At 49.9% G+C, this 14,012-nt stretch overlaps 1 protein-coding gene across 1 annotated transcript in view; it reads right to left on the minus strand.

Annotated features, from left to right (window-relative positions):
* Positions 1–14,012, minus strand: part of ITGB2 (integrin subunit beta 2) — a 588,196-nt gene that overhangs the window by 124,597 nt on the left and 449,587 nt on the right. Inside the window, exon 12 of the mRNA XM_069615850.1 lies at positions 5,390–5,634. Within this exon, the coding sequence (XP_069471951.1) occupies positions 5,390–5,634 (245 nt within the window). The remainder of the gene's footprint in view (positions 1–5,389; positions 5,635–14,012) is intronic.

Below are 14,012 nucleotides of genomic sequence, written 5' to 3' on the forward strand. Positions count from 1 at the left end.
TGCCTCCCTTCTGGGCTACTCGACGCCCGCTCCCCCTGCTCGCTTCTTTGTTGAGCTGAGCGTGGGAGAGCGGTCGCCGGTAGCCAAGAGGGAACTGCAGGCCAGGAAGCCCTGCCTGGCCCTAGCGGGCCTCTGTGAGTGATTTCTGTGTTATTTAAAAAGAATTTTGCATTTGCGCTCCAAGCGCGTTGTTGTGCCTGCTCTCCCCTCCCCTCCCACTTCCTGGTCCTCCTCTCCCTCCCGCCTCCCTGCCCGCCCACCCCCTCCTCTGATTGGCTGTCTGGCTGCCTCCCTTCTGGGCTACTCGACGCCCGCTCCCCCTGCTCGCTTCATTGTTGAGCTGAGCGTGGGAGAGCGGTCGCCGGTAGCCAAGAGGGAACTGCAGGCCAGGAAGCCCTGCCTGGCCCTAGCGGGCCTCTGTGAGTGATTTCTGTGTTATTTAAAAAGAAGTTTGCATTTGCGCTACGAGCGCGTTGTTGTGCCTGCTCTCCCCTCCCCTCCAACTTCCTGGTCCTCCTCTCCCTCCCGCCTCCCTGCCCGCCCACCCCCCCCTCTGATTGGCTGTCTGGCTGCCTCCCTTCTGGGCTATTCGACGCCCGCTCCCCCTGCTCGCTTCTTTGTTGAGCTGAGCGTGGGAGAGCGGTCGCCGGTAGCCAAGAGGGAACTGCAGGCCAGGAAGCCCTGCCTGGCCCTAGCGGGCCTCTGTGAGTGATTTCTGTGTTATTTAAAAAGAAGTTTGCATTTGCGCTCCGAGCGCGTTGTTGTGCCTGCCCTCCCTTCCCCTCCCACTTCCTGGTGCTCCTCTCCCTCCCGCCTCCCTGCCCGCCCACACCCCCCTCCCCTTCCTCTCCTCCCTCTTTCCTATTACCACCCCGCTCCTGGGCAGCCCTCTGCCCGGCAGCCCCCTGCGGCTAAGGGCCCCAAGGCCAAGGGCGACTCCTGCAGTTGCGGCTCCCTGTGTGTCTGCAGGTGTCCGTAGGGGACGCAAGGCGCAAGTAAATTTCGCCTTCTCCACCTTCTTCCTGCCCACCCCCACCCACGCCTGGCCACTGCATTTGCACGGTGTCTTCACCACACTGTGTTCCACAGTTGTGGTAACTAGGGTTTTTCTCTCTTCGCAGGATTCTCAAACTTAGGTGGCCTCTCCACTGTGTTCCTAAAACACAATACTGTTGTTGTTCTGAAATGTGGTAACCTGTCTTGCCGTTCCTTCCTGTCTGTGGGCTCTCGCATCATCTGTCTTCCCCCCGCCCCCTCCCACTCCATGGTGCTCTCTATCTCGCCTATCTTCTCTAACTGCTTCTCCATTGACTATCCTGCTCTCCTCACTAAATCTGGTAGGAAAATGTTTAAAAAGGACATCCTGGTCTCCAACCCAGGCCTCCCTATCGCTGACACCTACACTAGTGCCTGCTCTAAGGAAACTCTCACTGACATCCTCTTTTTCGTGCCTTCACCTGACCTATGGACCCTTCATATGGTCTCTGTGCTCTCTCCTTTTTCCTCTTCTCCCATTAATGGTGGCACCCGTTGGGATGTCCTCTTGGCCCCCTTCCGCTCCTCTAAGGCCATCATTAATGTCTACGCTAATGGGACCGTCTTGGTCCAAGGCCCTCAGGCCAACCTTCACCTCTTTGATAGACGCTTCCCTCGCCTCATCAACTTCCTTTCCTCCCCTGCTGTCCCCCCCCTGTCTTCGGCTACATTGCCTCTACCCTCCCTCCCTGCCCCCTCTCGCACTCCCTCTTCACCTCCTTCTTCTACACCTCCGCAGGGCTTACCTCTGATCTGTACCCCTCCCCGGAAGTCCTTCAAGGGTGGCAACCTTCTCCACTTTGCCACTCTTAACTCTCGCTCTGCCATCAAGCATTCCTCCGATATCTGTCGCCTTCTTGAGGAACTGGACCTTGACGTCCTCGGTCTCACTGAGACATGGTTCACAGCCAGCTCTGTCACGAGCTTTGACACACTCCTACCTGAAGGTTACAAGATCCTCTCTGTGCCCAGGCCCAACCGTGCAGGGGGGGTGTTGCCCTTATCTTCCCTGAGTGGATTCCTGCCACTGTCACTCCTACGCTGACCTACTCCTCTTTTGAATGTCTTGTCTGCCGACTCTCTCTCTCTCCTAGCCATTCCCTTACCGTGGCTACTATCTATCGGTCACCTGGTCAAATTTCCTCCTTCCTCTCTGAGTGGGCTGACCTCTCCTCCTCACTCCTGTCCTCTACCACTCAACTCCTCTTTCTTGGGGACTTCAACATCCACCTAGATGCCTCCTGTCCCCCCACTGGACTCTTTCGTGACCTCTGCGACTCTCTCTCACTCTCTATTCTCCCGTCTGGGCCTACTCATTCTGCAGGGCACACTCTTGATGCTCTGATCTCTTCTGACCTTCCCCTCTCTGTCCCTCTCTCCACTCCTCTCTCCTGGAGTGATCACTTTCTCCTATCCTCCCACCTCACCCTCCCTACCCCACAGGCAAAGCCATCCTCATCATTGCCACCCACCTTCTCGGTCATCCGACCCATGAAGCGCGTGTCAGTTGTGGCTGTCGCTGCCACCTTCTCGCTCCCCCCCCTCTCCCCCTTTGGCTGACTCCCACCCTGACACAGCCCTCTCCTTGCTCCACTCTGGTATATCTGATACTCTTGATATCCTTGCCCCTGTCATGAAAATCCGCCTGAAGCCCAAAGCCAAATGTAACTCCTGGTATGATTCGGATCTCGTCACCCTAAAACGCAAGTGCAGGGTGGCAGAGAGGAAATGGCGTGCTTCATGTTCATCCTCTGACAAACTGGCCTGCCGCCTGCTCCAAAGGCAATACCGTCTCTCTGTTCTCACCAAGAAGAGAGCCCTTATCCAAGCCTGCATCTCTGCGGCATCTAACAACTCGGCTGAACTCTTTAAAATCTGCAAGGAGCTTGCCAACCCTGCTGCAGTCTCTACCTCTCCTGTCCCCTCCCAGGCCGTCTGCACTGCACTGGCCTCCCACTTCATCTCTAAAACTCAGGACATCCTGTCCTCACTCTCCTCCTATCACCTCCCCCCCTCTCTTCCCTGCTCTTCCTCTGGCCCTTCTGCAGCCACCCCTCCTCCCTCCTTCTCTGCCTTTCCTCTTTTTTCTGCTGATGAGGCTTCCAGACAAGTCCGATCTATGAAAGTCTCGTCTAAACAGATTCACCCCTGTTCCTCCAAAACTATCAAGGACCACATCGACTCCCTGGCTCCTGCCCTGGCTGACTTTTGCAACCACTCCTTCGCCTCTGGAGTCTTCCCTTCCCCCCTCAAGCACTCCCTTGTGCACCCTCTCCTTAAGAAACCCTCTGCCGACCCCTCCTGTCTGGCTAACTATCACCCAGTCTCCATCACTCCCTTCCTGGGCAAGCTCCTGGAGAAACTGGCCATCTCCCAGCTTAACCTCCATGCTGAAGCTGTTGATAGTCTCCATGACCATCAATCTGGCTTCAGAGCGGCCAGAAGCACGGAAACTGCTCTCCTGAACATCCTTGAGGACCTGCTCTTGAACCTCGACTCCAACACTCCGTGTGTTCTCATTCTGCTCGATCTCTCTTCTGCCTTTGACACTGTCAACCATGCCATCCTGCTCAACCGTCTCCGTGATAACCTGGGTATCACTGGTCAGGCTCTGGCGTGGCTGACCTCTTTCCTTTCCAATCGACCCTCCCAGGTCCAACTTGGGTCCTTCCTCTCTGACATCTTTTTCTCTACCTGTGGCGTTCCCCAGGGATCTAATCTCTCTCCCTGGCTGTTCAACCAGTATCTGGCACTCCTTGCCCACCGCATCGCCGCCCTCTGCCCCAACTTTCAGTGCTATGCAGACGATACCCAGCTCATTTTCAGGCTACCCTCGGCCTCCTCCTCTCCCTCCCTCATCTCTGACTGTCTGTCTGCTATCCAGGAATGGTGTGCTGCCAATGACCTCTGCCTTAATGCTAGTAAGACTGAGATCCTACTCATCGGCACACCCACTCCCTCCTTCCCTGCAGCTCTCTGGCCGGCCTCTCTTGGCCCTCTTCCTGCTCCTACCTGCAAGGCAAAAAAGCTCGGGGTCATCTTCGACTCCACACTCTCCTTCTCTCCTCATATATCTGACGTCTCTAAGAAGTCACATTACCAGCTGCACCTCCTCAGAGGTATTCTTCCCTTCCTCTCCTTCCCCCAGAAGCTCACTGTCTCCCGCGCCCTGGTTCTCTCGAAGCTGGACTACTGTAACAGCCTCTATCTTAATCTGCCTGCCTCCACTCTCCGCCCTCTGCAACTCATCCAGAACAGAACTGCGAGACTTGTCCTTGGCCTCAAGCCCAGGGACCGTATCTCTCCAGGACTGAAATCTCTACACTGGCTCCCAGTGGCTGCAAGGATTAAGTTCAAAACCCTCTGCATTGTCCACAAGGCCTTCTGGGGCCTGGGCCCTAAATACCTTCAACTCTATCTTCCTAAATATCTTCCTTCCCGAGCCCTACGCTCATCCGTCTCCAACTCTCTCAGGGTCAGCCGCTTCTCGAAGCAACGAGCTGGGGGTAGATCTCTCTCCGCGGCAGGGGCCTCCCTCTGGAACAGCCTTCCTGCCTCCCTGAAACTTGAGGAGAACCATCTCCGGTTCCGGAAGCACCTCAAAACCTTCCTCTTCACTTCTGCTTTCTCTCTCCCTCTCCCCTGCTAAATTCTTCACCTAAACTGCACTGATTCTGCAACTGGGCCACTCTCACCGACCTCGGTCCTGGGCCCAGTCACTCTTCACTTGCACTGCCTCCCTGGCAACCCCTGCACTGCGGGACTGTCTCTGTATCCCTACAGCCCTCCCCCCCCCCAGCACTTGTCTGCACTTACCTTGCACTTGCCACCAGCTGGCCCTATTTATTTATTATTTTATTTCTATTCTACTTATTTGTACTGCACTCCCCCGCTTCCCCTTGCACTTTTTCCCTTCCCCCTACCCCTGCACTTGCGCGGTCTGAATGACACCTGGCCTAGTAGGATCGTTGTCTGTCTTCCCCTTGTTCCCCCCTCCCTGCCTCGTCGCGCCTTGAAACACTTGTGTATAGGCGCGTTACAAATGCCATATCATATCATAAATGCATTGGCCATTATAATAACCGTCATTATTGTTTTGTTTTTGCATAGGGCCCGATTCACAGAGCTTTTTCCTATGGGATTGCGCCATTATAAAACACTTCTGTGAATCAGGCCCCTAGTGTCCATGTCACTGAAGGGACACTGTAGCACGTGGCTGGGTTTGCCAAACCGCCGAATAATACATCCTACGTCCTGAAAAAAGGAACAGTGACTGAATGACAGAATTCGTTTCAAAGTTCTGGATCTTTGAGGAGTGTAAGGCGCTTCTTGTAGATTGGAGCGTGTTGCTTACCATCCCCCCCGCAGAGCTGGCCTTGAAACAGCTCGCAGTTGTAGTTGTTGCACTGGCAGAAGTCGCCGTAGATCTGCTTCTTGGGGTCGCCGCTGTCATGGCAAGCACACTGGCCGCAGACGCACTCCCCCAACCCGGAGCAGGTCTCAGAACCATTGTTCAACTTGCAGCTGACTTCCAGATCCTGGGTGGATTTCCGTGTCGTGTTGCACTCACAGTTTTTGCCCACGTAGCCTTCGTTGCACCTAGTCAAGGGACGAGAAAGGATGGAAGTCAGGGGTCATGCAATCGTTCAGGGTAATGCGGGCCCTATGCACTGGTAACTAAAGCTGACCACAACAACACTGCCAACTATCATCCTGGCCACCTTCTCCTGTGCTACTTCAAAATCCCAGAGCACTTGGTGCTCAAGTACCTCACCACCCACCTGGAATTGCAAGCACTGGATGATCACCCCAATCTCGACGAAGCAACTGGCATTCGACGGAAATGGCACAGACCCATTTCTCACCTCCTTACAACTGCTCGTCACCCTCATCTATGTCATGTTACGTTATATTGCATTTGTATAGCACCTCCTGACATAGTTTATGGAATCGAAGTGCTTTGCCAGTCAGAAAAGCAAAGGAGGAGTCTGATAGAACATTCAGTAGTGGTAATGAGGAGCAAACGTCGGGTAGATAGTTGGGATGAGGGCGAGGGAAAGATGAGATGCACAGGAAGGCATGAGAAAGAAAAGGAGGGGGGCTATGTGTACAATTGCGCTGAATGTATTGGGGGACTCAACTGTATTTTATGGGGTGCAGCACCAAAAGGAGAGATAGTTGCAGAGGAGATGTTTGCTGTGCAAGGAGGGTGGCTGCATGGTGAGTCTGGGCATGTTGAAGCCATGCCCAAGAAAACACAGGCGGCAAAGCCCTTTTGCTTACTTCGCGAGACCCTGTATCCTCATCCTACTTGATCTCTCTGCAGTCTTCCACACTGTCGATCACTTTTCACTCCCAACGGCTCTCTCAACCAGGCTACTAGGGCACTAACTATCACTGGATGGAACGGAACATGTTTTGCCATCAATGGAATGGTATAGGTACAGGTGCACTCCATTAAGGCCCCATGTCCCATTTTTAGGAAATTGCAATTGCAATTAACCAAGCTTATTAATAGTTACAATTTATAGTGCTTCACGCCCTAATGATGCCAGCTGAAAGCTTGAGGGAAACTCATTTTAATGGGGCAAATGTAGATTGCAATGGAATGCCTTGAAGGCAGTTTTTACTAGGAGTTTATCTGTATTTGCACTTTTATTAGGTGTTAGTGCATTATAAAATATAAACTTGTTTTTAATACCTTTGAAAGCATGATTAAATGCTTCTATAGTCCCTTGGCTGCTCATTAGTGGCTTCTTAGGGCTGATAGTAATTATGTGAGTTTATGTTTATGTTTATTTTGTTTATATAGCGCTAGTTATCTCTGCATTTGCGCCTTTTGGTGGTTTGATGCACTTTTGAAATATCATCCTATTTATTTAATGTAAATCTTCAGTTGTACATTATTTTATGTTACTGGGGGTCATTCCGAGGTTGGAGGTAAGGGATTACAGGCACCGGTAAGGTAATCCCTTACCTCCGTATTCCGAGGTCCCTTTGCGGGTCCTTACTTACCTCCTGCTTTTACCAGGATTTAAGTACTGGACCCGCAAAGGTACTTCGGAGGTAATTACGGTACCGTAATTTACGGTGCCGTAATTACCTCCTTGCCCATTCCCATTGAGCCCTATGGGGCAGAAATGGGAATGGGGAAGAGCAAAAGGTGAATGGGGAATTACCGGTCCCTCCAACCCTGGAATGGACCGGTAATTACTCCATTCACCATGCCGGATTTGGGACGGTTTCGGAGGCAACCATGGAGCTAATTACTCCATGGTTAGCTCCAAACCCGGAATAGGGCCCACTGTATTTTATGGCTGCTTTGTATTCATGCAAAGATTTTGAGGCTGTTATGCCCATAATCAAGTTTTAATGAGTGAATGGACTGCTGGAACATTCTGCCATTCCCCTCCGATAAGCCCTCAAGGGTCTATCCTTGGTCCATTCCTATTCACTCTCTAAACCTCACCCCTTGGCAAATTGATGATCTGCTTTGTCTCAGAAAATCCACTGTTTAGCGACGCCCCTTGGCAAATTGATGATCTGCTTTGTCTCCGAATATCCACTGTTTAGTGACGCCCCTTGGCAAATTGATGATCTGCTTTGTCTCAGAAAATCCACTGTTTAGCCACGCCCCTTGGCAAATTGATGATCTGCTTTGTCTCAGAAAATCCACTGTTTAGCGACGCCCCTTGGCAAATTGATGATCTGCTTTGTCTCCGAATATCCACTGTTTAGCGACGCCCCTTGGCAAATTGATGATCTGCTTTGTCTCAGAAAATCCACTGTTTAGCGACGACACTCAAATCTTTGTTCCACATCCTCTGCAAATCTGCTCAGACTGCCCCAAAGCGATGCCCACGCAGGTGCGTTGATCCACCTTCTTACAGTTGGCGCCAGTTTGATGTTTCACTGCAACCCCTACCTTCTCACAAATGAACATTTTGACTTTGCTAAAGTTAACACCTGTGCAGTTGTGTAAGATGAACCTTGAAACACTTGTGTATAGGCGTGTTATAAATGCCATATCATATCATATCATATCATAACATGGTGTGCGCTTCGAATCAAAAACACGGTACTTGAGGATGTTGACAGTGAGCAGAGCAAACCTTATGCAGTGCTCTTTGCGAAAGGACACATCAATAAATGAGTGGGCAATCATTGAGGAGGCAAGGGAGACGATTCTAGTGAGAGCTGTGACAAAGTGTCACTAGTGAGCAGCCGCTGGGAAAGGGGCGATCTCTGGAGGCCAGGGAATGCTACCCAATCTGTAATGCCGACAACAGAGGCAGTTCGTGGGGCATGCCCCAGAGACTAACTCCCACGCCTAACCCAACCCCATACATGTTGGGCCTCATCAGTGAGGTGGAGCTGTGCGCGACAACGACTGATATGCAAATAGATATTCCTCCTTTGTGAAAAGTACAGTGAGCAAAAAGCAATGGCTGCAGACTCTCAAAGTGGAAAAAACCACACAACAGACTATAATGCCATGATCTTTCTAGAGAGGGGCGCCTGCTACCTTCCAAGTATTTTTGCAAGGAACTTGGCGTTGGTCACCCTAAGCTACCTGGGGGAACCCAGACGTGGACCCCTTGCTCACTGTGCTCAGAGAGGCACAGCTCCACCTCACTGATGAGGCCCAACAAGGCTGAAACATGTGTCTGGGGTTCCTGTTGGTACTCTTGTTCAAAGGAGGTTTGCCTGGCATTTCGGTGCTGGACTGCCCTTGTGAGCGGGAAAAAGACTGATATGCAAATAGATATTCCTCCTTTGTGAAAAGTACAGTGAGCAAAAAGCGATGGCTGCAGACTCTCAAAGTGGAAAAAACCACACAACAGACTATCATGCCATGCTCTTTGTAGAGAGGGGCGCCTGCTACCTTCCAAGTATTTTTGCAAGGAACTTGGGGTTGGTCACCCTAAGTTACCTGGGGAAACCCAGGCGTGGACCCTTTGCTCACTGTGCTCAGAGAGGCACAGCTCCACCTCACTGATGAGGCCCAACAGGGCTGAAACATGTGTATGGGGTTGCTGTTGGTACTCTTGTTCAAAGGAGGTTTGCCTGGCATTTCGGTGCTGGACTGCCCTTGTGGGCGGGAAAAAGACTGATATGCAAATAGATATTCCTCCTTTGTGAAAAGTACAGTGAGCAAAAAGCGATGGCTGCAGACTCTCAAAGTGGAAAAAACCACACAACAGACTATCATGCCATGCTCTTTGTAGAGAGGGGCGCCTGCTACCTTCCAAGTATTTTTGCAAGGAACTTGGGGTTGGTCACCCTAAGTTACCTGGGGAAACCCAGGCGTGGACCCTTTGCTCACTGTGCTCAGAGAGGCACAGCTCCACCTCAATGATGAGGCCCAACAGGGCTGAAACATGTGTATGGGGTTGCTGTTGGTACTCTTTGTCAAAGGAGGTTTGCCTGGCATTTCGTTGCTGGACTGCCCTTGTGGGCGGGACAAAGACTGATATGCAAATGGTTATTCCTCCTTAGTGAAAAGTACAGTGAGCAAAAAGCGATGGCTGCGGACTCTCAAAGTGGGAAAAAACCACAGAACAGGTTATCATGCCATATTCTTTCTAGAGGGGGGCACCTGCTACCTTTTTTGTATTTTAACAGTGATTGATTTAGGCAGCAATTAAGCAGATTTAACGCCAAAATCCTAAAAAGACAATATTTATAGGTGCACAATTTAGATTTTGGACTTATGTTTAGCCTTTTTTAGATTTCAGCTGCCTAGATAGGAGTAGTGTTGTGGTATATAGAGATAGTCATATATATAGGTGCTTTTAAATAAGAATGTGCGTGGTTAATAACCTCTTTTTATAAAAACAAAAGCAAAGTAAACTCTGGTGTACTGAGAAGGTTTTCCCAGTTACATCCAGCGAAAAGCAGAAGACTAGATAAGAAATGAACTAATTAAAGAAATTAGTGCAGTAGCTAGAAAGTGGCCAGTGTCTTGTCTGTGACACCTCCTGTGGGTATCACCTTGTTATAGTGTATAAAGTAGCGTTTGCTTGCATTTAAAGGGGAGTTGTAACCCTTTCCTCTGCACCCTTCCTTCTCGCTACCTTGCCTACCTGCACCTTCTCCCTTCTCAGTACGGTGCAACCCTTGGGTGATCTACTGCCTGCAGGATCAGTGGGGCAAGAAAGGCAGGTAAGAGGTGGTGGCAAGGGGTGGTAAAAGTGTGCATCAAGATAACACCATTTGCCTGTCTTTGGCACAGAGTGTCCACAGACAAACCCCCCTTTACAAAAGCCACTATCACTGGCACTCATGTCCGTGTATGTGCTTGTGGCTACACGCCAATGGCATCATAGCTGCATGAAGGAAGTAATGCATGAGCAGTGTGATCCTGTGAGGGTTTCTAATGTCACCCAGGCAGACAGGTGGAGGCACTGTGCGTAACATGAATATGACACTGTCTCCCCCCCAGGTTGGCATGATGTGGCTGGTGCGGAAGTAAATATTTTCAGGTGGGCTTTGACTTGTACCTTTCTATGGTACACCCTGACAGGTAGTGCCTTTATCATGGCCAAAAGGATTACATATAACCAGGAATTTTGCAGATTATGCTATCGCTTCTCTCATAATTAAAGTAACAGAAGTATGTGTAGTCCTAATGTCAGTATTTGCAATTATCCATCATTACCTTCAACATATAGATTTACAGTCTGTACAATTACATTTCAGTCCATTAGAAACCTGTGTGCTGCAAAATGCATATATTAGCAAGCTTACCTGTGTGGGAACAACATGTATAAGGTAACCAAGTAACCAAAGAGATTTGCTTCTGTCCACTTTTGTATTTTAGACCTGCTGCTGCACACACCACCAACATTACATCTGGGCCAGTAGCAAAGTTTATTTTTTTTAAACAAAATCAGAACATTACATTTTTAGGAGGTGCATGAGGTAGAAGAGGTCTTATAAAAGATAGCATATGCTGAGATGAGGTCCCTTGTTTGACCCTGTAAATGGGCAGCAGGGTGGCCATGGGGGCTGGGTGCCACCTCAAGCTGGTGGATGCTGTCCCTGGAAGAAGTATACAGAGGATACATTAGACCACCTTAAGTGCATTCCCAGGGTGAGCTAGGAACTTATCACATGGCTTTACCTATGGACCCCATGGGCAGGGACTTCCCCCTAAGAAACTAGCAGGCAGCTATATCCCTCCTTCCTTTATGCCAGAGAGGATGTCCCTTCCAGGCACCCATAGTCTGTCACCTGCGGTCAAAACTTAGGACTGCCTCTTTAAAGGAACATCTGGTGCCTTCCTGCCTGCCGCTCTTTTTCACCACTTAGCAAGCCCCGCCCACCTGGTGCCTTCCTGCCTGCCGCTCTTTTTCACCACTTAGCAAGCCCCGCCCAATTGGTGCTTTCCTGCTTGCCGCTCTTTTTCACCACTTAGCAAGACCCGCCCACCTGGTGCCTTCCTGCTTCCTGCTCTTTTTCACCACTTAGCAAGCCACGCCCACCTGGTGCATTCCTGCTTGCTGCTCTGTTTCCCTACTTAAGGAGACCTACAGCTTCTTTTCCTTTGCAGATGGGGAGCAGGTGCAAGTGGATCTAGGTCACCTGGCCTAAGCCCCGCCCACCTGGTACCTTCCTGCCTGCTGCTCTTTTTCACCACTTTGCAAGCCCCGCCCACCTGGTGCCTTCCTTCACCATCACTGTCTTGTGGCCAATGCTGGTTTTGACTTTTATGGACTTCATTCATTCGCAGTGCGTCACTCTTTCTCAACTCTCATGCTGGACTTCCTTTGCATCTTGTACTCATGGTGGCCCTGAATCATGCTGTTCCCATCTTCATCTTGTATCCTGGATTGCAACATTATGTGTTACTAATGACTTCTGCAATTGTATTCGCTCTCCACTCTTGCTTCTCTACTCTTTTTGACTGCTTACTCTCTTTTCTTTCCTCCTTTCCCTTCTCCCTTTTCCTATCTCCGCCCCTTACTTTCTTCTATGCACTTACTCTATCAGAATTGTCCCTGGACCTAATATGATAGCAATCCTCGTCTGTTTCCTCCACCCTCCCATTACTGTTTTTTTCCTCCCCACCACGCTTCCAGCACTATCTGAAATGTCGTCAGGCCTAGTATGATAGTCGCTTGTTTTGTTCCTCCCCTCCCTTTTCTGCACCCCTCTCCCTCACCTTTTGTTTTCTCCGGCTCTACCAGAAATGTCGTCAGGCCTAGTACGGTAGTCGCCTGTCTGTTTCCATTTCCTTCCCACTCTCTCCCTCCCTTCCTTATCTATGTCTTAGCTTTTGGACTATCTGAAATGTCGTCAGGCCGAGTAGAATAGTTAATTTCACATCCTTTCTGTTCATGGCCTGTAAGAATGTGGTTGTATTTTCCCTTGTTCCCTCCCTTGCCTTGAAGCGCTTTGAAAGACATTGTGTATAGGCGCTATATAAATAAACTATCATATCATATCATATCATAGAGGGCTCATAAATGAACAGCCATTGGGTTTCATTATAAATACAGCAGTGCAGCGAAAGAACCTGACAGCACCATCGATTTGCGTGTTTGACCTTGAAGTGAAGGCTTTAACTCCAGCAAGATGTTGGAGTTAATTGTCCACTTTAAGGCCAAAAATCAGCAGATTTACCAGATGGAAATACCGCTCACGGTAATCTGACAATAATCTCCTAGGAGTCCTGTGAACTCCAAATATGGTGATTTACACCACCATCTGACCACATCATAATCCCATGGTAATGCCTTGGGACCGAGTGGCGCTAATGATAAACACGTTTCCCGGGAATTTGGTGGATTTATCTCTGATTTACCGTCAAACTCATAATGACCCCCATTGTAAGGATTACAGGTTACCCTCTGCGCTCATGCAGAGTGAAAGTAGGATTCCTGATGGTAATTCTGATACATTGGGCCTCATTAATAGTTTGGTGGTGCGGGAAAAAAGTGGAGTTAATTCTGTTTGGCGGTATTACCTTCGGTGAAATTACTGGATGGTAATACTGCCTATTTATTGAGGTAAAGTGGAGGAGTTACCTGGAGTAACTCCTCCACTTTACCTCCATAAATAAGCAGTATCACCATCTGGTAATTCCGCATGAGATAATACTGCCATAAAGCTCCATAAAATGGGGATTTACACTGCCAAACTGCCACTTGTAATCCGGCGGGATTACTGCCAGAGTTAATACCTCCAGTGGTAATAGTGTCAGAGCAAGTGGCAGTCACAGTAATACCATTTGGTGGTATTGCAGTGGTATTACCACAAGATACCACAAAAATCGTAATGAGCCTGTTTTCTTCAGCAACACTGCCAGAGAAATCTGAAGGGACAGGCAGTGGCCCTCATCACAAGGTTGTCAGGAGGCCACCGGTAACTCGGCTTACCGTTTCCACCACCCGATATCCTGGTAATACTGTGATATTACGGGCAGCGGTGGAACGGTAAGTTCCCATTCTCATGGAATCCCATAGGACCCTATGGGAATTGGAACACTGAAGCACCGGCACCATTGTTAACGGTGCCGGTGCTTCACTGAATTATCTGCTGGTAGGGGCCTGAACTACCGGCAGGTCAGGCCTGTCGGTAGTTCACTTCCCCTACCGGTAGACCCAGAGTATGCCAGTCTGGAAAAGGTGCCGGTAACCATTGTCACCGGCAAGGACTTGTTTTAATTTCTGAGACTGAGGCACCGGATAAAACATACAAACGCAGCAGTTATAATAGGGATGTCTGTGAGACCAACACATACACTGTTGGAACACTAACAGTGAAGGAAGACACTTCCAGCGCGATCTGTGCGACTGCTGCAGATACATTCTATGCGTCCCATTTTCTGACTATTATAACAAAGTCTGCCAGAGACACACTGTGCGGGCCTCATCACGAGTTGTGCAGTATCCCGGCTCTTAAATGCGCCAGGATACCGGCCAACGCTATTAGCCTTACCGTAACTCGGTCCGGCAGAATTTGCGCCAATC

The sequence above is a fragment of the Ambystoma mexicanum genome, chromosome 9 (assembly GCF_040938575.1).
Source record: "Ambystoma mexicanum isolate Mex_15411 chromosome 9, UKY_AmexF1_1, whole genome shotgun sequence".
Lineage (NCBI taxonomy): Eukaryota > Metazoa > Chordata > Amphibia > Caudata > Ambystomatidae > Ambystoma > Ambystoma mexicanum.